The 27,080-nt window shown below is 44.2% G+C and overlaps 1 protein-coding gene across 1 annotated transcript; it reads left to right on the top strand.

Annotated features, from left to right (window-relative positions):
• TGM6 (transglutaminase 6) lies at nt 1–27,080 on the top strand. The gene is made up of 12 exons (XM_005893929.2): nt 1–226; nt 719–961; nt 1,754–1,872; nt 3,032–3,160; nt 4,850–5,027; nt 5,554–5,692; nt 9,086–9,189; nt 9,268–9,510; nt 18,019–18,360; nt 25,113–25,267; nt 25,631–25,764; nt 26,927–27,080. The coding sequence occupies exons 1-12, from the start codon at nt 1–3 to the stop codon at nt 27,078–27,080; spliced, it is 2,166 nt and encodes a 721-aa protein (XP_005893991.2).

The raw sequence follows: 27,080 nt of genomic DNA, 5'->3' as shown, positions 1-27,080 counted from the left end.
ATGGGAAATGTCCGAGAGCTGGGTCCCATCTCCCTGTGCTCTCCCTGCCCAGGGCTCAGAGTCACTGAGGTGGACTGGCAGCGGCTGCGCAACGGCACTGCACACCACACCCAGGAGTACCCCGGCTCCAACCTGGTGGTCCGCAGGGGCCAGAGGTTCACCTTCACACTGGAGCTGAACAGACCCCTGGAGAGCGAGGAGACCCTCATCTTCACCGTGGAGACAGGTACCTGACTGGTCAGTGCATTCTGCTGCTAATCTGCAGCCTTAAAGATGGGTCTGGTGACCAGCAACCTGAAACCCTGTGGTCATCAGCCCAGACTTTGCAGAAAACAAGTCCCTGTAGGTGGTTTGAACTTTCTGGGGTGGTTGGAAGGTGCTGCCAGCAGGCAGTAGGACAGGCAAGATGACAACTCTGGAATTCTATGCACACCAAGAAGTCCAGGGTTCTGGGAAGGTATGGAAATTCCTCAAGCACTCTTTGGTTTCAGAGAGGCTTATTACTTCCTCCTTGATCTGGCAAATGGGCAGGAGTCAGGACAGCCAAGGTGGACTCCACTCTGCCACCTCCTGCATCTTGGTCAGGCCCTTCCCCACCGCAGTGTCCAGCAGTTCAGGTGCTGAAGGGTGGCCTTCCGGGCCTGTGGCTTTTCCATTTCTCCAGAGCTGAGCTTCCTGGAGCCGGCTGGCTCTCTTGATTCCCTCTCCTCTCTGCCAGGACCCCAGGCTTCTGAGGCCCTCCACACCAAAGCCGTGTTCCAGACATCAGAGCTGGAGCGGGGTGACACCTGGATGGCAGTGAAGGAGGCTCAGACAGAGAACACCACGACCTTCAGCCTTGCCAGCCCTCCCAATGCCGTCATTGGCCGTTACCAGCTGAGCACCAGGGTTTCCTCTCGCCGCAAACATAGTGACCGGAAGCTGGGCGAGTTTGTTCTCCTTTTCAACCCATGGTGCCCAGGTAGGAGCTCCTGAGTCTGAGGCTGAGGTTTTCCCAGAAACTGTCCTTCAGGAAAGTCTGGGAGGCAGGTTAGGGGACAGGGGGATGAGTGCTAAGGCCTGGCAAGAGCCTGGGGCCCAGGTAGGGGCAGGCCTGGGCAGAGGAAGTTGGTAGCAGACACTCCAAAGGTGCTGTGCCAGAGGGAAAGGAATTAGCGTGTGAAGGCCAGGGGGCAAAGATGGGGCTTAATGGCAGGAAAGACCTAAAAGTGGGTAAGTATCAGGCTTTAGCCAACAGACAGCCTTGGTTTAGTCCCAGCTTTGCTAAGGTGCTGCCCTCTGTGAGTCTCAGTTTCCTCATCTGTAATATGTGAATAATAATAGTGCCTACCTATTAGGGTTTTGGTGAGAATCTATTGAGCTAATGCTTGTAGTATGCAAGGTACATCATAAGGGGTACTGGGGTCAGTACTCTTATTGAGGGTTAAGTTAGTAAGCAGGAACTTGAATGACAATTCTTACTAATATTTAATTGGCATTAAGTCAGGTTATCCAAAGACATCAGGGCTCCTAAATTCCTTCCATCTGGGCCTGGGGTGGGGTTGGTCCCTGCCTGAGGAAAGACCAGCCAGGTGGAATAGGGCCTGGCCAGGGGGCAGCCTGGGAGCCGGCAAGCCCCTCTTGCCTGCTCCTATTCCAGCTGCCTCCAGGCACCATCCTGCAGCTGATGCCTGATGTAGCCCCTTCCCCAGACCGGTGAGGCCAGGGCTCCATGTTCCCATCCCTCACGCCAGGCCTGACCACTGCCTTTCAGAGGACGACGTGTTCCTGGACTCAGAGGAAGAGAGACAAGAGTATGTGCTCAATGACAGCGGGATCATCTTCCGGGGTGTGGAGAAGCGCATCCGAGCCCAAGGCTGGAACTTCGGGCAGGTCTCCAGGGGCCCAGACCAAAAGGGGGGTGAGAGGCATGAGAGGCAGAAGGAGGGCTGGGGACATGAGAAAAGTCAGTGCAGGAGCCCTTCTGTGTGTCCTCTTCTTCCCAAGAGGTACAACTAGACCGACTCTCAGACCAAGCCCACTTATCCAGTCTCTACTATTAGTTGTACCAGGGCCTACACTGGGTCCTTGGGAAGGGACGGTACATTGGGTATACATAAATAGCTTAGATCGGGGGCTCTCAATCTTGAGTGTGGACGGGAAGGACACAGAGGGCTCATACAGGTGGCTGGGATCCATGTGCCTCCCCAACAAGTTGCTGATTCATTAGGTCTGAGGTGGCCTGAGAGTTTGTATTCCAAGTCACCAGGTGCTGCTGCTGCTGCTGGTCTGGAACCACACTTCAAGAGCCACTGGCTTAGATAAACAGTTACAATGCAAGGTGCAATGTTGTGGGAGGGGGTGGCACGGTCAGAATGGTACAGATGGCAGCAGAAAGAATTTAAAAGACTGTCAAGGAAAACCACCTCAGGGAGTACAGAAGACTTCATGATATTGGGGTTGGGTCCCCAAAGTCAGGCAGAATCTGGACAGTCAGAGGAAGAGCAGTCAGAGCAGTGGAGGAGGGGAGTCAGGGAGTAGCGGAGGTTCTGTGGAGGAGCTCTGTCTGCCTGGACTCCGGGCAAGTAGAGAATCTTGACTCTCAGGCTGAGGGGCAGGGGTTGAAAGCATTGAGGGTTCAGGACTGGGCAGGGATGATATACCAGAAGGTTTAATTCCATCTAAGGGGTAACGCCATCTCAACACGTGGGAAAATCAGACCAGGGTTCCCAGACCTTCCAAATCTTCAAAGACCAGAAATCTTAATTTGTAGGTGAAAAATCTCCCAGTTCGTAAATGTTATCAACTACCTCAAGTGTATTTGAAAAAATCATGGGGAAAAAGGTGATTAAGGCTGAGCATATGGTTCCTGGTAACTCTTTGAGGGAGGGTTTTGAGACTTGGGGGTCCTCTGTGGTGTCCCTGGAGTGGGGTGGGGGGCAGGAAGTGTAGGCAAGCTCCCTTGCACAACACAAATGACTGGGGGAGGTTGTGAGAGGGTCTGAACTGCGGGTGTGACTCTGACCTCTAAGAGCAGCCTCTCTGGGGACAGTTTGAGGAGGACATCCTGAACATCTGCCTCTCCATCCTGGACCGAACCCCTAGTTACCAAGACGACCCAGCCACCGACGTGTCCCACCGCCATGACCCCGTCTACATCACCAGAGCCGTCAGCGCCATGGTGAGGAGACCTGCCATCCCTGCACGCACTCTCCTTCATAGGTCCCTAGGCCAAACCTCAGGAACAACCCTAAGATTTTTCCCATCACCTTTTGTTTTAATTCTCTCTTGCTGCATAAAAAAAACCACCCCCAAACTCAGGGGTGTAAAACAGCCATTTACTATGCTGACAATTTTGCAAATCAGTGATTTGCAGGAACTGGGAACTGGGCATGGCACTGGGAAGACAGAACATCTCTGCTCCCAGATGCTTCAGCTGGGGTGTCTGAAAGCTGGAAGATTTCTGGGATGGTTTGTGGGGACTATACATCTAGGGCATTGGTTCCAGCAGTCAATGTTTCCTTGGTTCTCTTCCATGCCACGTCTGCTGGAGCTGGAACACCCAGGTGCTTGCTCACTCTCGTGTCTGGCCCCTGGGCTGGGATGGTTGCATGAGCTGCAGCTGGGCAGTCATCACTCTGTCTCTCCATGTAGTGCCTCCATGTGAATAGGCTGGGCTTCCTCATAGCGTGGCAGTCTGAGGGTAACCAGACAAAGCAGCTGGTGCCTCCCCAGGAAATTATTCTAAAAAGAAGAAGTAGAAGCTGCCAGTCTCATAAAGCCTAGGCCTGGGAACAGGCACAGCATCACTTCCACCATGGTTCTTGGTCAAAGCAGTCACAGGCCAGCCCAGATTCAGGGAGAGGGTACATGGAACCACCTCGCTGTGGGAAGAATGCCGTCTTTAATCTGTTACAGGCCAGTGCTTCCTCCTCAGAAGGCAGCCACAGGGCCTACTAACTCTCTCTATAGTAAGTGTCTGTTAAAGTCAGTGCCTGGGTATCTGTGATTCCAAAAACAGATAAAACTGGTTTTTTCATATTTGATATTCTCAGTTCCCCAAGATTTCAGAGAGATGTCAGAGCACAGAGAATCAAAAGCAGTGACCAGTCCCAAACAGTAGAGCGTTACAAGCCTGTGGGATTTGACAGGCTCCCAAGTCAAAGTACTGAACTCGCAAGTCACCTCTTTCTAAATTTCTGTGCAATGTGAGCAAGTTCCCTAACCTCTATGCATCTCAGTTTCCTCATCTGAAAAAAAAAGGAAGATAACAGAATGTACATCATAGGTTTAAAAGATTAATATAGTGTGTACTAAGCCTTTAGAACGGTGTCTGGTACACAGTAAACATTTGGCTCAGCAGTAAAGAATCTTCCTGCAGTGCAAGAGATGCGTGCAGGAGATGCAAGTTTGATCCCTGGGTTGGGAAGATCCGTTGGAGAAGAAAATGGCAACCCACTCCAGTGTTCTTACCAGGAAAATCCCATGGACAGAGGAGCATGACAGACTACAATCCACAGGATTGCAAAAGAGTCGGACATGACTTAGAGACTAAAAACCACCACAACAAAGGGTCTCTATAGCTATTACCACCAACAGTCCCCAAAACAGACCACTTAAAACAAGAAATGCTCAAAAACTATATTTGATTTTCAACAATAGAACATCCCGAAGGAAGGTAATTGAAAATGATAAATGGCACCAAAAGGTAAGTATTTTAAGAGAGCAGATGACCCCAATTTTCAGACAGTTTAAAAGGAAGGAGTAGCCCCAAATAAGGGGGTGGCCCAAAGTTGGAGATTTTACGATGGTGAAGTTCCTGAAGGGGGAAGCCCTGCCGGAGGGTGGACTTGTGGCCTCCTCTGTCCAGGTGAACAGCAACAACGACCGGGGCGTGGTTCAAGGCCAGTGGCAGGGCAAGTACGGCGGCGGCACCAGCCCTCTGCACTGGCGTGGCAGCGTGGCCATTCTGCACAAGTGGTTCAAGGGCAGGTTCAAGCCCGTCAAGTACGGCCAGTGCTGGGTCTTCGCTGGAGTCATGTGCACAGGTACCCCAAGAAAGAAGATCCCCAACCCCTGACCAACTCAACTGCATTTGGTTGCATATATTTTCATAAGAATCCCTCCCCCACACCAAAAATATCTTTATTAGTGATGGGGAACTAGAAGACAGGCTAATGAAGAGGGAAACCAGATTCCTCATTTGTGCAACTTTTGATCTTTGAGGAATCTCAAGCTCACTGAGTGCCTTTGAGAGAGTCTTGTGGTCCTGGGCCCCCAGTCCTCATGGGCTGGTATGGCTATTATAGGGTTATTATACAGCTTCCAAGGTCCTGTCAGCTTCAGAGCCCATCTATTCACAGGGGGTGGCAGTGGTGACTCTCGAAGTCCCCTGAGAGGATGTCCAGGAGATGGAGGTGTTTCTGAGCCTGGAGACAGGCATCAGCCCTGGGAGAGATAGGGAGGGGCTGTGGCCAGATGTGAGACAGGCCACCTGCTAGGGGGGCCAGACCACCTGTCCCTGAGGCTGGGTCCCGGCCTGTCCTGGAGCCTCGTGAGCGTCCTGCTCTTCAGTCCTCAGGTGCTTGGGAATCGCGACACGGGTTGTGTCCAACTTTAACTCGGCCCATGACACGGACAGGAACCTGAGTGTGGACAAGTACGTGGACTCCTTCGGGCGAACGCTGGAAGACCTGACAGAAGACAGCATGTGGTGAGTCCCCGGCTATTGGGTCCCAGGGGCACCCTGTGGCCCACCCAGATCTCAGCCCAGCTCCACTGGGTCCGAGCCAGTTCTGGAAGGGGTGACAGGCACCCTGCAGAGGAGGGGTTGGTCCCCAGCAGGATGACTCTTCTTCTGAGATACAGGGGCCTCTGGACATGTAACTCAGAGTCCAAGAACAGGCCTCAAGGTTGAATGACCTTGTACCCCCAGCTCTCCGCTCCACAGGACTCTGAGCCGGCCCCTAGATTCTTGTGACTGCCTCTGCAGGGTCACCTCTGTAGCCTGATCCTGCTCTCTGGGCTGCTTGTGCACTATGCTGTGTGGGAACAAGCTCCTCTCTCAGCCCAAACAAAACTCTTTGCACAACGCTTCACAAAATTCATTCTAATTTAATTTTTTAAAGTAGAAGATACATTCAGTGCTTTAATATTCAAAAGGTACCAAATGGGCTATAGCGTTTAAGTCTCCCTCCCCCATTTCAAGCCTTCCCATCCTCCTGGATGCAAGGCTGAAATTAGTTTCTTACATCTCTTCAGAGAGAAGCCCTGCAGATACAGGCACACACATATGCACGGTCCCCACGCACCCCCACCTCTCCCTCCTACTTAATATCAGCAATATAACGTAATACTGTTCATCTTGCTTTACATTTAACAATCCCATATCAGTACATACAAAGTTTCCTTATTTTCATAGTGTTTTAAACTTAATAACATCATACTCGGTGAGCACAGTCTATGCCAGGCCCAGTTCTAAGTGCTGCAATGCAGCCTTACCTCATTTTATTACTCTTCTTTTTACTGTGCTTCATAGATATTGCGTTTTTCTACAAATTGAAGGTTTGTGGCAACCCTGTGTTAAGCAAGTCTATCAGCATCATTTTTTCAACAGCTTCCTTAAGGTATGTAGGTTGTTTTCTTAGACACAAAGCTGTTGCACACTCAATAGATGACAGCATAGTGCAAGCATAACTTTTATACACACTGCGAAACCAAAAATACTTGTAACTCATCTTATTGCACTATCCACATCTCTGTAGGGGTCTGGAACTGAGTCCACTATACCTCCAAGGGTACCTGTGTACAAATTCATGTATTCCTCCAAACAACCTTGTGAGCAACGTAGTATCGTTGTCCCTGTTTTGCAGATGAGAAAACCAAGGCACAGAGAGATCAAGTGACTTGCCTAAGGCCACACAGCTAGTGAGTGGAAAAGAAGTTACAAACCTGGCCTGCTTTTCGATTGGACAGAAAAACCATTGCTTATTTAACCACCTCATGTGGCCGGACCAAACATTTGCCTTTACAAACAAGGCTTCCATGAATAACCTTGTCCAAATGTCTGTTCATACATGTGCAAGTTGCCAAGAAAAACCAACTTTCTAAAGAGCAGGGGAATAGTGAAGAGCATATGGTACAGAAAGAAACACAGCCAGCCTCAGCATCCCTCTTCTTAGGATGTCCTTCAGCTCCCCAGGGGAGCTTCCCCCCAAGCTAGTGTCCAGCCTCCCCAGGGGAGCTTCCCCCCAAGCTAGTGTCCAGCCTCCCCAGGGGAGCTTCCCCCCAAGCTAGTGTCCAGCCTCAGACCATCTCTCTGCCTCTCTTCTCCCCTTTTCTTCTCTTATTTTTGGTTCTTTTCACTCCCTCTCTGCAGTAGCACCAAAAACATTTTCATTCTTCTCTTTATTTATGCAAAATGGACAGGTCATTCTTTTGTTATTGGGGTCTCTGTCGCCATGCAGGTTATACATGTTCTCCCCTTTACTTCCAAAGGCTTTTTATAATATTTTCCAAAGAACAGTTTGGAGGCCAGCTGTAAAGACAAAAGACACCAACTCAGGCCAATCAGGGTTTCTCTCTGCTGCTTTCTACTGTGTGATGTTGGGCAAATGGTGTCACTTTTCCTAGCCTCATATTCTCATCTTTAACATAGGAAACTTAAAGCTTAAAGTCCCTACCAAGGCCTACAGAACTCTGCATAATCTGAAACCTACCTACCCTAGTGCTTGACATAGCCCAAAGACACATACTTTCTGTTCCTTGAATACACTAAGTTTTTTCTTGTCTCAAGAGCCTTTGCACATGCTGTTCCTTCCTCCTGGGCCACTGTTTCCTTCACTCATCCTATGACTAATTCTTTCTATTCTAGGTCCCATCTTAGATGTCATTTACTTAGAAAAGATCTCCAGAAGTTATTCTCCATCTCAAGCTCCTCTCTTTCTTCACAGCATTTATTGTTACTTTATTGTTTTATTAGTTATCTGCTTACTTAATTTTGTCTGTCTTCCTATCTGTCTCCTTCCTTAGAATGTAAGCTGCATGAGAACAAGGATCTTCTGTCTTATTGGCTATTGCATTTTTGGACCTTGAACAACAAGATATAGATATAGGTGATCTAGATATAGATATAGACATAGGTATAGATATAGATCAGAGAAGGCGATGGCACCCCACTCCAGTACTCTTGCCTGGAAAATCCCATGGATGGAGGAGCCTGGTAGGCTGCAGTCCATGGGGTCGCGAAGAGTCAGACATGACTGAGCGACTTCACTTTCACTTTTCACTTTTCACTTCCATGCATTGGAGAAGGAAATGGCAACCCACTCCAGTGTTCTTGCCTGGAGAATCCCAGGGACGAGGGAGCCTGGTGGGCTGCCATCTATGGGGTCGCACAGAATCGGACATGACTGAAGCGACTTAGCAGCAGCAGCATAGATACAGATATAGACATATATATGTATACATAAAGGCAGGCCTTGAAGCTATTGCCAGTTAGGTTTCAGACCACTTCAATAAAGTGAATATCACAATAAAGTGAGTCACATGAATTTTTTAATCCAAAAGAGCATATAAAAGTTATGTTTACACTATAGTCTAATAAGTGTGCAATAGCATTATGTCTAAAAAATGATATACATACATTATTTTAAAAATACTTATTGCTAGATGCTATCATTTGAGCCTTCAGCGAGTTATACTAGTAATATCAAATATTACAGATCACTATAAAAAATATAATAATGAAAAAGTTTGAAATAGTGCAGAAATTACCAAAATGTGACACAAAGGGACACGAAGTGAGCAAATGCTGCTGGGAAAACAGGTGAGACAGACATGAGGAAGGGTTACCATAAACACTCAATTTATTAAAAAAAAAAAACCACAGTTATCTATAAAGCGGAATAAAGTGAATGAAGCAGGATAAAACAAGGTCTGCCTGTACCTGTGTGGATGATATGTATTCATCAATACAGCTGAATGACGGTTCACAAACTCAACCACAGAGCAGGGCCCAGGGTCTGGCTGGCAACAGGCACTTGCCCTCTCTGGGGAACCTCTCTTGCTCACCAGAGGCCACCCTGCCCCTTCCTCTCTGCGGCAGGAATTTCCATGTCTGGAATGAGAGCTGGTTTGCCCGGCGGGACCTGGGCCCCTCTTACAATGGTTGGCAGGTTCTGGATGCCACCCCCCAGGAGGAGAGCGAAGGTACGGGCTCAGCCGGGTGGGTCCCGGACTCCCGCTTTCTGACTCCTGGAGATGCTCACGCCCACCCCTCCTGCGCAGGCGTGTTCCGGTGTGGCCCGGCCTCCGTCACCGCCATCCGCGAGGGCGACGTGCATCTGGCCCACGATGGTCCTTTCGTGTTTGCGGAGGTCAACGCAGACTACATCACCTGGCTTTGGAATGAGGATGAGAGCCGGGAGCGTGTGTACTCAGACACGAAGAAGATCGGGCGGTGCATCAGCACCAAGGCGGTGGGCAGCGACTCCCGCGTGGACATCACCAGCCTCTACAAGTATCCAGAAGGTAAGGGCATACAGTGGCCTCCATCAGCCTCCCCAGTGGCCAGGCTGCTGCAGATGGGCAACATGGCCAGGCCCTTTCTCATAAGATGTGTTGGTGACAGCCTGGTTAGGCACTGTCTCTCTGCTTTGAGCCAAGTGTCTTTAGCTTATATTAACAGCTTCCTTTGTTTACTAAATAGATTTCTCACATCTGACAATATCAATAGCTACATTTCCTTTAACATATATATTGCATGTACTGTGCCAGGTATTCTGACATGTGATAATAATAATCACTAATAATAGTGATGATAGTAACATGTATTATTTATTGAACACTTAGGATACATACTGAGGCTTCCCTGGTGGCTCAGTGGTAAAGGATCCATCTGCCAATGCAGGAGACTCAGGTTTGATCCCTGGATGGGGAAGATCCCCTGGAGAAGGAAACAGCAACCCACTCCAGTATTCTCACTTGGGAAATCCTATGGATAGAGAAACCTGGCGGGCTACAGTCCATGGGGTCACAAAGAGTCAGACACAACTTAGAGGCTAAACAACAGGATACATACCAGAGAAGTGAAGTGAAGTGAAGTCACTCAGTCGTGCCCGACTCTTTGCGATCCCATGGAGAGTAGCCTGCACCATGCTCCTCCATCCATGGTATTTTCTAGGCAAGAGTACTGGAGTGGGTTGCCGTTTCCTTCTCCAGGGAATCTTCCCTACCCAGGGATTGAACCCAGGTCTCCCGCATTGTAGACAAACGCTTTACCGTCTGAGCTACCAGGGAAGTCCATACCAATAGGCCCTACCAAATAATAATAGTAACTCCTGTTTATCATCTGCCAAGGCCTAAGCCATGGTCACTAATTTAGGGGGTCAGTGGCTTACTGAAGATTCTGTGCTTGTTGGGGTACAAACACAAAACACATGTATTTTTTCTGGTCAGTGCCTCCAGCTATAAACTTTAAAAATCACCTTTTCCCACTAAGTAACAGGTTCCTTAATAATGCTGTGATCTGACTGTGCATTTTTCAGCCATTTTTGCCTGTTAAAAGGATGTTGTTTGGGTAATCAAGACTTCAAGTTCAAATCTGAGTCAGAGCTAGTCTCCTCCCCTCCTCTGAGCACAAACTGGGGCAGTGACCCCAGAAGGCTGCTGTATAAGGAGGGGACAGCGTGTGCTCTGGCTGCCTCCAACTGTCCACTATCTCCCCTTTAGTATGGTGGTTTGCAGCACCGGATGTACATCGGAGTCACCTAGGGTACAGTCTTAGTTATACAGACTGAACAACAATTACCCTTTGCTCAGGATTCTGTGGGTCAACTACAGACCCACAGAATCCTGGCAGTGTGCCCAGCGGGTGACATCGAAAGCTACAGGGTCTCTTGAGGCTTTACTTAGAACTTACCCTTGCTACATTCTGTTGGTCAAACAATAAACAACCACCCCAGATGGAAGGGACAGGAAGTACACTCTACCTCTTGATGAGAAGAGTTGCAAAGAAAGTATTATGGCCATTTTAACCTACCACAGCAAGCTGACTGCACCCAGGCTAACTGAATTGCAGTCTCCAGAGGGTGTGGCCCAGCCATCAGGACTTTTAAAAGCACTCCAGGCGATTCCAATGTGCAGCCAAGTTGAGAACACCAGTCTGAGTCTTCTAGTGTGTTAGGCCAAGGAGGAGAGGAGAGAAGAAACACCTTTGACTTCATGGGGCAAGGATTCAAGGCCTGAAGGCAGGCGGGTGCTGCTGTCTTACTCACTCTGAAGCTTTGGGAGGACAGATGGTGTCTCTATTATGGCCTGCAGTCTCGGGACTCACGCCTATGCCAGCCCCAGGCACTGCTGATTCCTGAGACACTGGCCCCTCTTGCGGCAGACACCCTCCCGCCCCACTGGCCGTCCCACAGCTTCTCTCTGATGTGTAGTCATTTCTGTCCCCAGATTCTGGAGGGCTGTGGCCTCCAAACTCATCCAGCTGCTGTGTCCCCCTCAGAAGCTGGTGGGGAGAGAGTTCTTGACGGGCCGTGATCCACCTGCCATCTTCCTTCAATTTTTTCCTCTGTGCTCATGGAATACACAGCTCAGTAATGAGCTGAATGAAATGAAATGCCACCAGAATGAAATGCCAGATTTCTCTTCCTGTAGGCATTGCCAGCCTTTACCAGCCAGCTCCTTCTTATTGCAAACACCCCAAACTTTAACACTGATTCTATCTGTAAACACCTCCCCACACACATATGCACACACATGCACACATAAACACACACACTACCATATTCCCTCAGTTCCTTCTCTAGAAACATGGCCCTTGATGTTGATGACCTTCTCCTCTTCAGGCCTCTTCCTCACTGTCACGGGGTGGGGAATAGAGGGGTGGTATGTGGCAAGGCTTCTTCTAAACTCCTACTTCTCTCATATGTCCCACAGTTTGATGCCTGGTCCCATCTGCTGGGAGTTTCTAGAACTTAGAATACAAGGTCTTTGGGGCCTTCTGTCCTAAGCATCAGCCATGGCCACGAGAGAAATCAACATCCTGCTGTGTGATGACAATAACCGCAGTCACCATGCTGAGTGCCAATTGTGGGCTGGCCATGTTCACATGCTTTTATTTAACAAGTGTTTACAAAGAAGTTCCCACAAGCTTGTAAGGTAGATACTTATATAACGTTTATTTGACAGAGGGAAAGGCAGAGGTGCAGAGAGGAAAGTGGACTCAGCCAAGGAACACAACGATGCTCTTCCTCTACACTTGGCTGCACTATATAATTATAATATAATCTACTGTTGATTGACTGCCCACTGTGGGGCAGCTGATTTTACATCTAGGCTAATAATAGTATCTAAATTGTGTTAAGCATCATGGTAAGCAATGTCCATGACTTGTTTCATTTAATATTCATAAATATCCCATCTTACAGGTAAGCAAGTTGAATCAGAGAGAGGTTAAGTAGCTTCTCCAAGTTTCCAAAACCTAGAAGAGCAGGGCGCTAACTAGAGCTTCTGTCTAATCTCAGAGCCTCTGGTCCTCCACTCTGCTAGACTGCTGTCTCTTCCATGACTACCCACAATGTGCCATGCACTGTGCCAGGTTCTTTTATGTATTCCAGAAATATAAAACACCTCCTAAGTATCAGGTATGATTCAGAGGCAAGGGAGAAAGAGAAGAGCCCAGAGAACTCACCATCCAGTAAGTGTAAGGACAGTGCAGGGTGATCAGCACAGTGTAGGGGAGGCCAGAAGGCTGGAGAAGCACAGAGAAAGGGTTGCTAATCCAGCCAGGGCGGAGAGTTCATGAAGAGCATCTACAGGCAGCAAGATTTAGCCAGGAGATAAAGGGCTGGGAAGCCATTCTGAGAAGACAGGACCCTCTGCATCCTGACTCCAGATTCACTCTAAGCAGTGCTATTCAACCAAACCACAGGCCTCCCATTCCATGGATGAAATGGCAAGGCCTGTCTACTTGCTCCATTCACTGAAGCACAGATTCAGAGCCCCTGGGGCAATGTGCTTTGTCCCTACCCCTGAGTCAGCCTGGATGCTGAGCAAAGAAGAACCAGCTTTCCAAGCAAAGGAAACTGTATTTACAAAGAACACACTGGCTGTCCTCAGATTCAGGTGGGCTTTCTGCAACAGGCTTTAGAGTAGAGCGGAGGAAGGCAGTTTCCCCCCACTGATCTTTAGTCAGAGGCTCTAAGCACAGAGGCAAGATCTCAGTTAGAGACTGGTGCCAGGGGCTTGCAGGGGAGCCAGGTTGGCGGTTCAGCCATCTGCCTCTGAGCCTGCATATTGCTTGCTAGGACTGCCATAACAAATTACCACAAATGTAGCTACTTAACACATCGGAAAATTATTTTCTCACAGTTGTGGAGGCCAGAAGTACAAAACCAAGGTGTTAGCATACTCCCGCCAAAGTCTCTAAGGGGAGAGTCCTTCCTTGATCCTTCTAGCTACTGGTGGTCCCTGCATTCTTTGGCTTGTGGCTGCATCACTCCAGTCTCTGCCTCCATCTTTCCTCCTATGTGTCTCAAATCACCATCTCCTTTCTCTTACAGTGACATCAATCATTGGCTTTCCGTCCCACCTTAAATCCAGGATGATCTTATCCCAGGAGTCTTAATTACATCTACGAAGACCTTATTTCCAAATAAGGTTATATTCGCAGGTACCAGGGATTAGGACTTTGACATACCATTTAGGGGGACACTATTCTGCCCACCTCAGCCTGTAATGGGGGAAGACCCAGCACATGCTGATCAGGCCCTGGCCAGCCAGGCAGGCAGAGGACAGTGCATTCAGTGACTGTGGGGCTGGAGCTCAGAGGCTGATCCATAGAGACCCAGTGACCAGCCCCTAGGGAACTCCCCTTCCACCCTTTCCCTCCCTCTCTGTTACTCTGCTATCTGTTTCTCCACTTCTGTGCTGTGCCCTCCTCCCTCCCTTCCTTCTTGTGTATGTATGGGAAACTCCCACACATTTGGTGTCAGAAGAGTTGTGAATAAAACAGTTCATTAGGGGATACTATGAACAACTATATACCAGCATATTAGATAACTTTAGATAAAATGGACAAATTTCTCTAAGAATTACCTAAACTGCCTTAGGAAGAATTAGAAAATCTGAATAGGTTTATAAATAGAATGCAGTAGTAATTTAAAAATACACACACACACATACACAAAGACCAAGCCCACATGTCACTGGTGAATATTCTACCAAACATTAAAAGAAGAATTAATACCAATTCTTCACAAACTTTTCCTCAGAAAATAGTAGAGGAGGGAACATTTCCTAATTTGTCCTATGAGGTTAGTATTATCCTGATACCAAAACCAGATGATGAAATCACAAGAAAAGAAAATTAGAGATCAATATCCCTTACGTGCATAGAAGCAAAAATTGTCAACAAAATACTAGCAAACTGAATCTAGCAACATATAAAAAAGATTATATGCCATGAGGAAGGGATTTATTGCAGGAATGCAAGATGGATTTAATATTAAAAACTAATTAATATAGTATGCTATAACAATAAAAAAGACAAAAACCACATGATCATCTCAATAGATGCAGAAAACCCAACTGGAAAGGAAGAAGTAAAACTATCTCTTGCACATGATATAATCGTGTACACATAAAATTCTAAGGAATCCACTAAAAGTTAATAGAGCCAATAAATGATTTCAGCAAAATTGTGGAAAACAAAATCAATTTTTAAAATTAATAGTATTTCAAGATACTAAAAATGTATAATCTGAAATGAAATTAAGAAAACAAGTTCATTTACAATAGTATCCAAAATAATAAAATATCAATACTTTGGGAATTCCCTGGTAGTTTGTCCAGTGGCTAGGACTTGGTATTTTCACTGGCGGGGCCTGGGTTCAATCTCTGGTTGGGGAACTTAGAGTCTGCAAGCCACACAGCACGGCAAAAAAAGAATAAGATATTTAAGAATAAATTTAACAAAAGGAGAACAAGACTAGTACACTGAAAACTACAAAGCATTGTTGAAAGAAATTATAAATGGAAAGATTTCCCATTTTCATGGACTGAGAGATTTTTTTTTAAGATGGCAGTGCCCCAGAATTGACCTACAGTCTCCATGAAACCCATATCAAAGTTTCAGCTGAGTTTTTTTTTACCAAAATTGACAAGCTGTTTCTAAAATTCACTTGGAAATGCAAGAGACCCAGAATAACCAAAACAATCTTAGAAAAGAAGAATAATGTTGGAAGGCTCAAACTTCCCAAATTCAAAACTTACTATAAATATACAATAACCCAGATAGTGTGATACGGTCATGAAAATGAACTTACAGATCAATAGAAAAGAATGAAGAATCCAGAAATAAACCCTTTTAGTTATGCTCAATTGATTTTGACAGGATGTCAAGACAATTCCATGAAGGGTGAATAAGAATAGCCTTTTTCAATAGATGGTGTTGGGACCTCTGATTATCCACGTGCACAAGAATAAACCTGGCTTTTTACATCAGACCATACACAAAAATTAACTCAAATGGGTCACTGATCTGTATCAAAGAGCTAAAATTATAAGGTTTTAGAAGAAAACAGGAGCTAATCTTTATAAGCTTGAGTTTAACAGAGCCTTTTTGGATATGACATCAAGAACACAAATGACAAAAGAAAAAACTGATAAATTGGGCTTCATTAAAACTAAAAACTTGTACTACAAATGGTACCATCAAGAAAAAAGAAAGATAGCCCATGGAACAGAAAATATTTTCAAATCATGTATCCAATAAGGGACTTGTATCCAGAATGTATAAATACTTCTTATAGCTCAATAATAAAAAGATAAATAACCCAATTTTTAAATGGGCAAAGGATTTAAATTGACCTTTCTCTGAAGACAATATACAAATGTCCAAAAAACATGAAAAGATGCTTAACAGCATTAATAATATTCAAAGCCACAACAACATATTGCTTCACAGCCACTGCTGCTGCTGCTGCTGCTAAGTCGCTTCAGTCGTGTCCGACTCTGTGCGACCCCATAGATGGCAGCCCACCAGGCTCCTCCACCCATGGGATTTTCCAGGCAAGAGTACTGGAATGGGGTGCCATTGCCTTCTCCAATAATGCAATATTATTCAGCAGTAAAAAGGAATGAAGTACTGATATATTCTACAATATGGATGAACCTTAAAAATATTAAGTGAAAAAAAAGCCAGTCACAAAGGACCACACATTATATGATTCCCTTTATATGAAATGCCCGGAATAGGCAAATTAGAAATTAAAATAGCAGTTGCCTAGGGTTGGGGCAGGGCAGGGAGGAATGGGAAGTGACCACTAATGGTTATAGAGTTTCTTAAGGGTGACAGAAATTGTTATGAAATTAGATTGTGGTGATGGGTACACAACTCTGTGAATGTATTAAAAAAACATTGGCTTGTATCCTTTTAAATCTGTACATTGTGTGTTGGTAAATTAACACATATCCGAATAAAGCTGTTTTTAAAAAATCAGGTGGTCAGAGAAGGCCTCCCTGAGAAAGTCACATTAGAATTTTTGGCAGAGAAAAGAAACATTTTCTTAGTAAAAAATATTTTATAAGTAAATTATGGAGTAAACTGAAAACTTCACATAAATTTTAATAATAAAACATGACATGTTAAAGAACCTTTAGGTCCACACGAATCCCTTCAAGCCCAGGCCACACAGTAGTGAGGTACTTGGGAGAACGTTTGGGAAGGAGGACAGCCCAGAGCTCAAGGAAGAGGAAGCGTCAGAGTTGGGTCTTGAACAGGTCAGGGTAGAAGAAAGACTGGAGTGGACGTGGAGCCCACATCCTCCAGAAGGGAGGAACATTCCTGAGCACTGTGCTCAGGCCTCGCCTGCGCACCTCTTCTCCCCACTTCATAGACGGGAAACGGAGACCTGGAGGGACTGTAAATGAAAACAAAGTTCACAGTCGCCTGGCAGCAAACTGACCTGAGGGTGAGACAGTTTACATGGTGGTCTGAGGGGAAAGGAGTGAGGGGAAAAGGGGGCAGATTCCGGAGACCAGTGAGGATGTTGGACGGAACTTATCGCCTGACCAGTTGTGGGTAGTAAGGTTGAGGGAAGAGTCAGGGACATGTCCAGTTTCTGACTTGGATGCTGGGTAAACAGTGGAGCCATTTGCTGACATGGGAATGCTGCCAGGCAGAAGATGGCATATTTGGTTGGGTTGGAGGCGCCTGTGGGACATCCCGGGGGTGGAAGTGGGCCAGTGGACCAGTCATATATTGGTCTGGAGATCAAAAAAGAGGACAGGTCTGTGCTAGCAACAGGGAAAGTAGGAGATCGGGGATCCTAAACTCGTGTCTTCAGGAGCTTGCAGATGGCACCCCACTGTGGCAGACCAGCAGCAGGAGAATTACAGGTGGAGACTGTGGAGAACCAGCGAGTATGTTCCCATACGGAGAAAGCACAGCTTCCTCAGCTCGAGGCCATGACTGCCATGTAGAGGTTGGGAAGAGGGGGTGATTAGAACACAGAAATTGGAACCAGACTGCCTGGGTTTAAATTTTAGCTCTCTTACAAGTTTTCTTCATTTCCTGTGCCTTGGGTTCCTTATCTGTAAAATTGGGATGATAATAGTACCTTCATCCTGGGCCAGGGAGGAAATATATATATACACACACACACATATATATATCATCTAGAACCACAGTGCCTGGCACATAGTAAGTCTACAAAAGTGTCAGCTATCTTTATTATATGAGATTTCACATCCATATGTCAGAGGGCTACCAATCTCTATTGTTATGTGAAATTTTCTAATCTGAAGTTGGTAACTGATTAAAATTTTATTTAAGTAGTCCCAGATCCAAATACAATGCTGAGGTCTGCATATGGCTCTTGGGCTGCCAATTTGAGACCTCCGACAGCCATGGTAAATTAAAGTGGGGATAGAGTAGTGGTTGTGCTTAGAGAAGAGGGAATGAGGAGAGCTGGCCCTGGGAGAGGTGGCAGAGAAGACGGTGCCTGCCTCATGATGTCCCATGCCCTGCAGGGTCCCGGAAGGAGAGGCAGGTGTACAGCAAGGCCGTGAAGAAGCTGTTCAGTGTGGAAGCCTCTGGAAGGAGGGCCCGGGTCCGCAGAGGGGGCGGCCGTGGTCTCTGGCGTGATGACCTCCTGCAGCCTGCCACCAAGCCCAGCATCACCGGCAAGTTCAAGGTGCTGGAGCCACCGGTGCTGGGCCATGACCTGAAGCTGGCCCTGTGCTTGACCAGCCTCACCTCCCGGGCCCAGCGGGTCCAAGTCAACTTGAGCGGTGCCACCATCCTTTACACCCGCAGGCCAGTGGCAGAGATCCTGCACGAATCCCACACAGTGAAGCTAGGGCCAGAAGAAGGTAAGAACGCCCCAGCTGGGTGGGACCTGGTCGGCCCAGCCCCTTTTCCCAGAAGAGAAGGGGATATTTCTGAGCATTTGCAGATGAGAAAACTGAGGTTCAGAGGGACTGAATAATAAGGATAATAATAAAAGTGCACAATCATCTCGTGGCAAACATGTAATGCTCAAGTGTTCCCACTCAGTTTGAATACTTACCAATGAATAAATACCTGCTGGGAGCATTTCATAACATGTGGAATATGTCTTGTGTTACCTTTTTAAAATCCAACAAATTTTGGAGCTCATCTGGCTCTAGTGTTTCTCAAGAGACCAGTAAGAGGTGTTTATTAAGTGCCTACCTATGTGAGACCCTGTCCTGAGAATTCTGCAGGCATCAGGCACAACCTACAACCACCCTGAATCCTCTCCCCTCTCCTCTTATCCCATATATTCTCTATCTCTCCCTCTCTCTCTCATACACTTTCTGAACCCTAAGGATTCAATCAAAGACATTGTTCTCTGAACCACTTTTCCAGTAAGTGAAGCTTGTGTTATTTGACAAGGTGTGAAAATATGTGAAGGAGGTGTCCCATATTTTTTGCTTTTCTCTCACTTATTTTTCACAGAATCTAAATCACAAAATAACACTTCACAAGGATTTATTGATTAACATACACTTTTTCCTGACTTTTTTTCTTATTAAAAGTAATGCATATTCATTAAAGATTTAGCACAAGGGAAAGATCACCTATGATCCTGCCACCCACCTACAAATTGTTAACATGTTTTCCTTCCAAATTTTTAAAGCCTGTTGCTTTTTGAAAAACTCATTAGTGCTCTGCTCTTTTCATATTACATTATAATATAAATATTTTTATAAGCTCTTCACTCACATCATTTTAACAGATGTATAATCTGTAAATAAATATGTGGTGATTTATTTTATCTGTTACCTTCTTTGAGGTAGTTATTATCTATTGCTATTTTTTAATTAATTCATTTATTTTAATTGAAGGCTAATTATTTCACAACATTGTAGTGGTTTTTGCCATACATTGACATGAATCAGCCATGAGTGTACTTGTGTCCCCCATCCTGCTATTTTTAAAAAAAGACTAAAGTAAGCACTCGGAGAAAGCAATGGCACCCCACTCCAGTACTCTTGCCTGGAAAATCGAATGGACGGAGGAGCCTGGTAGGCTGCAGTCCATGGGGCTGCTAAGAGTTGGACACGACTGGGCGACTTCACTTTCACTTTTCACTTTCATGCACTGGAGAAGGAAATGGCAACCCACTCCAGTGTTCTTGCCTGGAGAATCTCAGGGACAGGGCAGCCTGGTGGGCTGCCGTCTATGGGGTCACACAGAGTCGGACACGACTGAGGTGACTTAGCAGCAGCAGCAAGCACTCTGGTGAAAAAAATTCCTGTATTCTGGTCTAGATTTTTGGGCTGCTTTTTTTCAGAATAGCTTCACAAACATGGAATTACTAAGCCAAATGGTGTAACTATTAATATATGTAATTTATTAAAAATTTATAATTTTTAAATTAACAGTCTTTTTAAAGCAGTTTTTGTTCCAGAAAAATGATCAGAAAGTCCCAAGAGTTTCCATATATTCCCTCACCACCTCCCATCTTCCCGTGTTACTAACATCTTGCAAGAGTGTGGTACATTTGTTACAATTGACTGATACTGGTACATTATCATTAACTAAAGTCCATAGTCTAGGGTTCATTCTGTATTGTACATTCCGTGGGTTTTGACAAGTGTGTGACGTGTATCCAACATTAGAATATCACACAGAATAGTTTCACTGCCCTAAAATTCCCTGCTCTTCCTCTATTTACTTCTCCCTCCCTTGCCTCAAATCTCTGGCAACCACTGATCTTTTAACTGTCACCACAGTTCTGCTTTTCCCAAATGTCATATCGTTGAAATCATATAGTGTGCAGCCATTTCTGGTTGGATTCTTTCACTTAGGAAGGTATATTTAAGATTCCTCCATGGCTTTTTATAGCTTGACAGCTCATTTCTTGTCATCACTGAATTTCCTTTATATGGATATACCACAGTTGACTGACCCATTCACCTACTGAAGAATACCTTGATTGCTTCCAAGTTTTGGCAATCATGGATCAAGCTGCGATAAACATCCATGTGCAGGTTTTTGTGTGAAGATAAGTTTTCAACTTATATGGGTAAATACTGAGGAGTATGATTGCTAATGGTATGATAAGAATATATTCAGTTTTCTAAGAAGCTGCCAAAGTTATCTTCCAACGTGGCTCTAACACTTTGCATTCCCACCATTAATGAATGGCAGTTCATGAATGAAGAGCTCCTCATCCTTTCCAGCATTTGGTGGTGTCAGTATTTTGGGTTCTTGCCATTCTAATAGATATGTGGTCCTATCTCATTGTTTCAATTTGAAATTTCACAATGATGTATGATGTGAGCATCTTTTCTTGTGCATCTATACATCTTTGGTGAGTTGTCTGTATAGATTTTTTGCTCATCTTTTAATCATGTTGTTCATTTTCTTATTGAAGTTTCAGTTCTTTGTATATTTTGTATAATAGTCCTTTATCAGATGTGTATTTTGCAGATATTTTCTCCCAGTTTGTGGCTTGTCTTCTCATTTTCTTGACAGTCCTTCCACAGAGCAGGAGTTCTTAATTTTAATCAAGTGCAACTTATCAATTTTTTCTTTCATGGATCATGCCTTTGGTGTTGTATCTAAAAAATTAGTCATCATCATCATACCCAAGATTATCTAGGTTTTCTCATTTGTTATTGTCTAGACATGTTATAGTTTCACAGTTTGCATTCAGGCTTAAGATCAATGTTGATTTCATGTTCGTAAAGTGGTTAAGGTATGTGTCTAGAATCTGTTTTTAAATGCGGATGTCTAGCTGTTCCAGCACCATATATTAAAAAGACTATCTTTTCTCCATTTTATTTGCATTGCTCCTTTGTCAAAGATCAGCTGGCTGTATTTGTGTGGATCTACTTCTGAGTTCTGTTTTGTTCCACTGATTTATTTGTCTATTCTTTCATTAATACCACACTGTTTTGATTACTGTAGTTTTATACTAAGTCTTGAAGTCAGGTAATGTTGATCCTCTGATGTTCTTTTCCTTCAATATGATGTTAACTATTCTGGGTCTTTTGCCTCTTCACATAAATCAGTTTAGAATCAGTTTGTTGAAATACATTAAATAACTTTTTGAGATTCTGATGGGTTTACCTTGTCTGTAGATCAAGTGGGGAAGAACTGACGTCTTGATAGTATTGAGTCTTCCTATCCATGAACATGGAATATCTCTCCATTAATTAATTTAGTCTTTGATTTCTTTCATCAGTTTTTTTGTTTGTTTGTTTAGCTTTCCTCATATATGTATATCTTTGACATATTGTTAGATTAATGCCTGAGTTTTTCATTTTGGTGCTGCTAATATAAGTGGAATTTTTAACTTCAAATTGACTAGTTTATTGCTGGTATTTTAAAAAAGTGACTGAATTTTGCATGTTAACCTTATATCTTGTGTCCTTGCTATAATTATAATTAGTATAATTACTTTGAGGAGTTTTTTGTTGCTGATTATTTCAGATTTTCTACATAGATGATCATGTCATCTATGAACAGTTTCATTTCTGTCTTCCAAATATATACACCTTTTATTTCCTTTTCTTGTATTTTTGTCTTAGCTGGGACTTCTAGTCCAGTGTTGAAAAGGAGTTGTGAGAGAGACATCCATGCCTTGTTCCTTTTTAGTAGGAAAGCTTTGAGTTTCTCACTATTAAGTATGTTGTTAGTTGTAGGTTTTTGTAGTTTTTTTTTTTTTTTTTTTGGAGTAATAGTTATGTAGATGTTCTTTGTCAAGTTGAAAACTTCCTCAACTATTCCTAGTTTTCTGAGAATTTTAGTCATGAAATGGTGCTAGATTTTGTCAAATTCTTCCTCTGCATCTGCTGATATGCTCATGTGACTTTTGTTCTTTAGCCTATTGATGTGATAGGTTACATTAGTTGACTTTGGAATGTTGAGCCAACCTCATATACCTGTAATAAATCCCACTTGGTCAATATATATAATTCATTTTATACATTGTTGGATTCATTTTGCTAACATTTTGCTGAGGATTTTTGCATCAGTGTTCATGAGAAATATTGGTCTGTAATTTCCTTTTCCTATAATGTCTTTGGTTTTGGTATTAGAGTAATGCTGCCCTCATAGAATGGGTTAGGAAGTATTCCTTCTGCTTCCATCTTCTGGAAGAGTTTGTAGAGAATTGATGGCATTTCTTCCTTAAATGCTTGGAAGAATTCACCAGTGAACTCATCTGGGCACAATGTTTTATGTTTTAAAAGGTTATTCACTATTGATTCTTTGATTCACTATTGATTTCTTAAATAAAAATAGACCTGTTCAGATTGTATATTTCTTCTTCTGTGACTTTTGGCAGAAAATGTATTCAAGGAATTGGTACATTTCATCTAGGTTATAAAGTTTGTGGGCATATAGTTCTTCATAATATTAATTATCCTTTTAATATCCATGGGACCTATAGTGATATCACCTCTTTCATTTCTGTTGTTAGTAATTTGTGTCTTCTCCTTTTTTCTTATTTAACCTGGCTGGAGACTTATCAGTTTTATTGATCATTTTTTAAGAAAACAGCTTTTGGTTTTGTTGATTTTCTCTTTTGATTTCTTGTTTTTAATTTTATTGATTTCTGATTTAAATTTTTTCTAAATTTTATTTCTCTCTCTCTTTTTTTTTTTTTTTTTTTGCTTACTTTGGATTTAATTTGCTCTTCTTTTTCTAATTTCTTAAGATGGAAATTTAAGATTTGTTGATTTTAGGTCTTTCTTCTTTTTTAATATCTGTATTCAGTGCTACAAATTTCTATATAAGCAATGCTTTACTGCATTCCACAAATTGTTATATTTTCATTTAGTTCAAAATGTTTTTAAATTTTTTGATGTATGTTCCTTGACCTAAGTGTCATTTAGAAGTGTGTGGCTTAATCTCCAAATATTCTGGAGCCATCCAGCTATCTTTCTGTTACTGATATCAAGTTTAACTCTATTTTGGTCTGAGAGGATACACTGTTTAATTTTTATTCTTTAAAATTTGTTCATGTGTTATTCATAGCCCACAATGTGATCATTCTTGGGGAACATTCAGTATGAACTTGAGAAGGATGTGTATTCTGCTCTTGTTGGATGAAGTAGTCTATAGTCATCAGTTCTATCTAATGGTTGATGGGACTGTTGGGAACATTTGTTAATGAACAGAGTCTCAGCTTTTATTAGATTGTCAATGGAGTTCATGATCCAGAGAACTTAATGAAGCTCTCTTCTGAATATTGTATGAAACAGTCTTTCTCTTCCCTTCTCCCATGGTCTGAACTAATATCCAAAGCTCTCTTCATGTGCATAAGTGGGAGTATCTGGTGATTCTTTACTCTGGAGCCGTAAAATTTGCACTTCTAATAAGTTCCCTGGAGATGCTGATGCTGCTGGCCCCAGGACCACACTTTGAGAACCACTCATCTCCTACCATACACGGAAAAAATGACATAACATATATAAAGTATTTCTAACAATTCCTACCACTAAAGAACATTTAATTTATGGTAGTGATCATCAGTATTGTTGATGTTATTATAAGATGGGAATAATAATACTTGCTCATGCAATTGTTGTGAGGATTAAATGAGATAATCCCCGAATGTGCTTGCAAGTCCCTAGCACACTTTAATCTCTCAGTAAAATTTAGCTTTTAAAATTATTAATTATTATTATTGTTGTAGTAAAGATTCTCCTGGTAGAACCTGCTAGACTTAGAGAACCTGTTAAGGTAGAACTTTGACTCGTGGATCTTTCAAGAAGCATGTATTATACTCAAAGCTCTGAGGAACAGAGAGTTTGAAACATTTATGGATCTTTTCCACAGGGTGAATATTCAGACGCCTTTGGGGACAGGAAGGAAACAGAAATAAAAGAAGCAGTGGCAATAGAACAGTAGGGGATGGTAGAGCTTAGGCAAACTGGAAAGAATGTGTTGTACCTTAAAGAAAAAATATACAGTGATCAAATATATATATATGACTAACAGTCACCTATGGCCTGTGTGACACGTGCTCAAAAGAAGAGATTACATAAGCAGGGAGTTTGTGGCTGATGAGAAAGAGACAGACATGGTCAGAACCATAGGCGCTCCGAAGGCAGAGGGTACAAGATCATTGGGTAAGTGCATCAGTGAAGGCTTTCCACAGCTGGTGGAACTGGGCCTTACTGGGGAGAGAGGATTTAGAGAAGCTGTAAGGAGTTGGCCTCCACATTGAGTAGGAAGCTTGATGGAGGCCTTTGGCCTCCTTCTTCTCTGCACCTGGGACATAGTAGGTGCTCATTGAACAGTGAGTGAATTCCTGATGGATGAATCACTGATGGATTGTGATATCTCCACCTGAAATGATTGGGGGAATTTTAAACACATCTCCAGAAGCTCTTAGAGAGACAGCCTGGTGTCATGGTAGCTGACTGGCCTGAATTTGAATCCTACCTTATCCTGGCCCCTTGATGTACTTGCTATGTGACACTGGACAAGAAATTACCCTCTCTGAGCCTTAGGTTTCTTAACCTGTGAACTGATGATAATAATGACTGTCTCACATTGGTTGCAAGGTTCTTAGAGTTCCTCTTCTGGGTTCTTTGAAAAAGAACACTGGACTCCCAACTCCCACCTCTGCTTTCCCTTCCAGAGAAAAAGATCCCAATTGCAATATCTTATTCTCAATATAAGGAAGACCTGACAGAGGACAAGAAGATCCTGTTGGCTGCCATGTGCCTTGTGACCAAAGGAGAGAAGCTCCTGGTGGAGAAGGACATTACTCTGGAGGACTTCATTACCATCAAGGTGACTACTGTCTGGATCGGCCACCTGTTCCTGGCAGGCCCCCTTCAGATCTGAAGGAGGGCATCAGAGGCTGGGGATTTGTGCTTTTAGCTCTAGCTTCAGCTCTCAAGGGTGGGAACAAGTGGTGTGAATGGAGAGGAAGGAGTTTGTGATGGACAGGGAGGCCTGGCGTGCTGCGATTCATGGGGTCGCAAAGAGTCGGACACAACTGAGTGACTGAACTGACTGACTGACTCAGTGATGGGGTAGGTAGAAGCAAAGGATAGCCAAGTTTAACTCCCCATTCCCTGACCCAGCCAGGATCGTGGGTTTCCTGGGAGAATGAGGAGGAGGGAGTATGACTTATGGATATTGTCCCTCTAGGTACTTGGCCCAGCCGTGGTGGGAGTGGCAGTTGGAGTAGAAGTGATGGTGCTTAACCCGCTCTCGGAGAGAGTGAAAGACTGTTCGCTAATGGTGGAGGGCAGTGGCCTTCTCCAGGGACAGCTCAGCATCGAGTAAGTGTCAGCCGGGGTGGGAGGGCCACCTTCCATATAAAACAGGCCGTAAAGACACTGCCAGCAAGGGGAGGAGGAAGAAACCAGCCCACTGCCTAGACACATCAGTCTTTCATTTCTTCATTTATTTATTTAATCATTTAACTTATTCAATCATGTAACTCATCCACTCATTCACATTCATATTTTCTCTCATTTACCCATTTATGTATTCATTTACTCACTCTTATTCATTTACTCTCTCCTTCACTCACTCATTCACTCTTCTAGTCATGTTTTCACTCATTCATTCATTTATCTGCTCAACTCAGTTTTGACTGGTTCATTCATCCATATTATTTCTTTAATTCGCTCACTTATTTACCTATTCATTCACACTCATTCATTCATTTATACATTCATTCACTCATTCACACATATTCGAATTATCCGTGTACTCACCTATTTGCTTATTCATTCTCAGTCATTCATTCACTCATTCATTCTTTCATTCATTCGCTCAGTCACACTCATATGGTCCTGTACCCTGACTCATATGTCAACTGCTGGAAACACCAAGATGAACAGATGGAGTTCTGCCTGGAGAAGGACTCTAGCAACATATGGCCCTTCAAATGAAGACAGTGTGATTTGTGCAAAAGGATGGATTCCCCAAAATCTAGGGGCCCAGAGGCAGCCTTTGAGTGGGAGTGGGGTGGGACCAGGGGAAAGCCCCAGCAGAACTGATATTTAAACTGGACTTTAAATGATGACTTGGGGAGCTTTTCAGGTATCAAGAAGGGTGGAGAGCTTCCCAGTCAAAGGTCTCTATGGCTGGTATTGTCAAGGAAAGTCTCCTGGAAGAAGAAAAAGTTAATCTGGGCCTTGGATGTAATTGGAATGGGAAGGGCACCCTAGGTAGGAGGAACAATCCATCCAAAAGCCTAGAGGAGGGTAAGTATAAGGTATGTTCAGGGCACGGGGAGGAGACTAGCCTGACTGGTTGAAATAAGTGAGAAGTAATGGAAGGGCCCACTAAGCTGAAAGCACATTGAAAGGCTTGAATGTCAAGCCACAAAGTATGACCTGATCCTGAGGGCTCTGGAGTGCCATGGACTGGCAGACCAGGCTCAGGAAGGAGACATGACTGATGGTCTGTCTTTCTTCCATCTTCTTTCCCCAGTGTGCCCAGCCTGGATCCCCAAGAGAAGGCCTCGGTCCAATTCAAGATCACCCCCTTCAAGAGCGGCCCACGGCAGCTGCAGGTAGACTTCGTCAGCCCCCACTTCCCGGACATCAAGGGCTTTGTGATCATCCACGTGGCCACAGCTAAATGA

The sequence above is a fragment of the Bos mutus genome, chromosome 13 (genome assembly GCF_027580195.1).
Source record: "Bos mutus isolate GX-2022 chromosome 13, NWIPB_WYAK_1.1, whole genome shotgun sequence".
Taxonomy (NCBI): Eukaryota; Metazoa; Chordata; class Mammalia; order Artiodactyla; family Bovidae; genus Bos; species Bos mutus.
The sequence above is the reverse complement of the archived record's forward strand: the minus strand, read 5'-3'. Positions and strand labels throughout refer to the sequence as shown.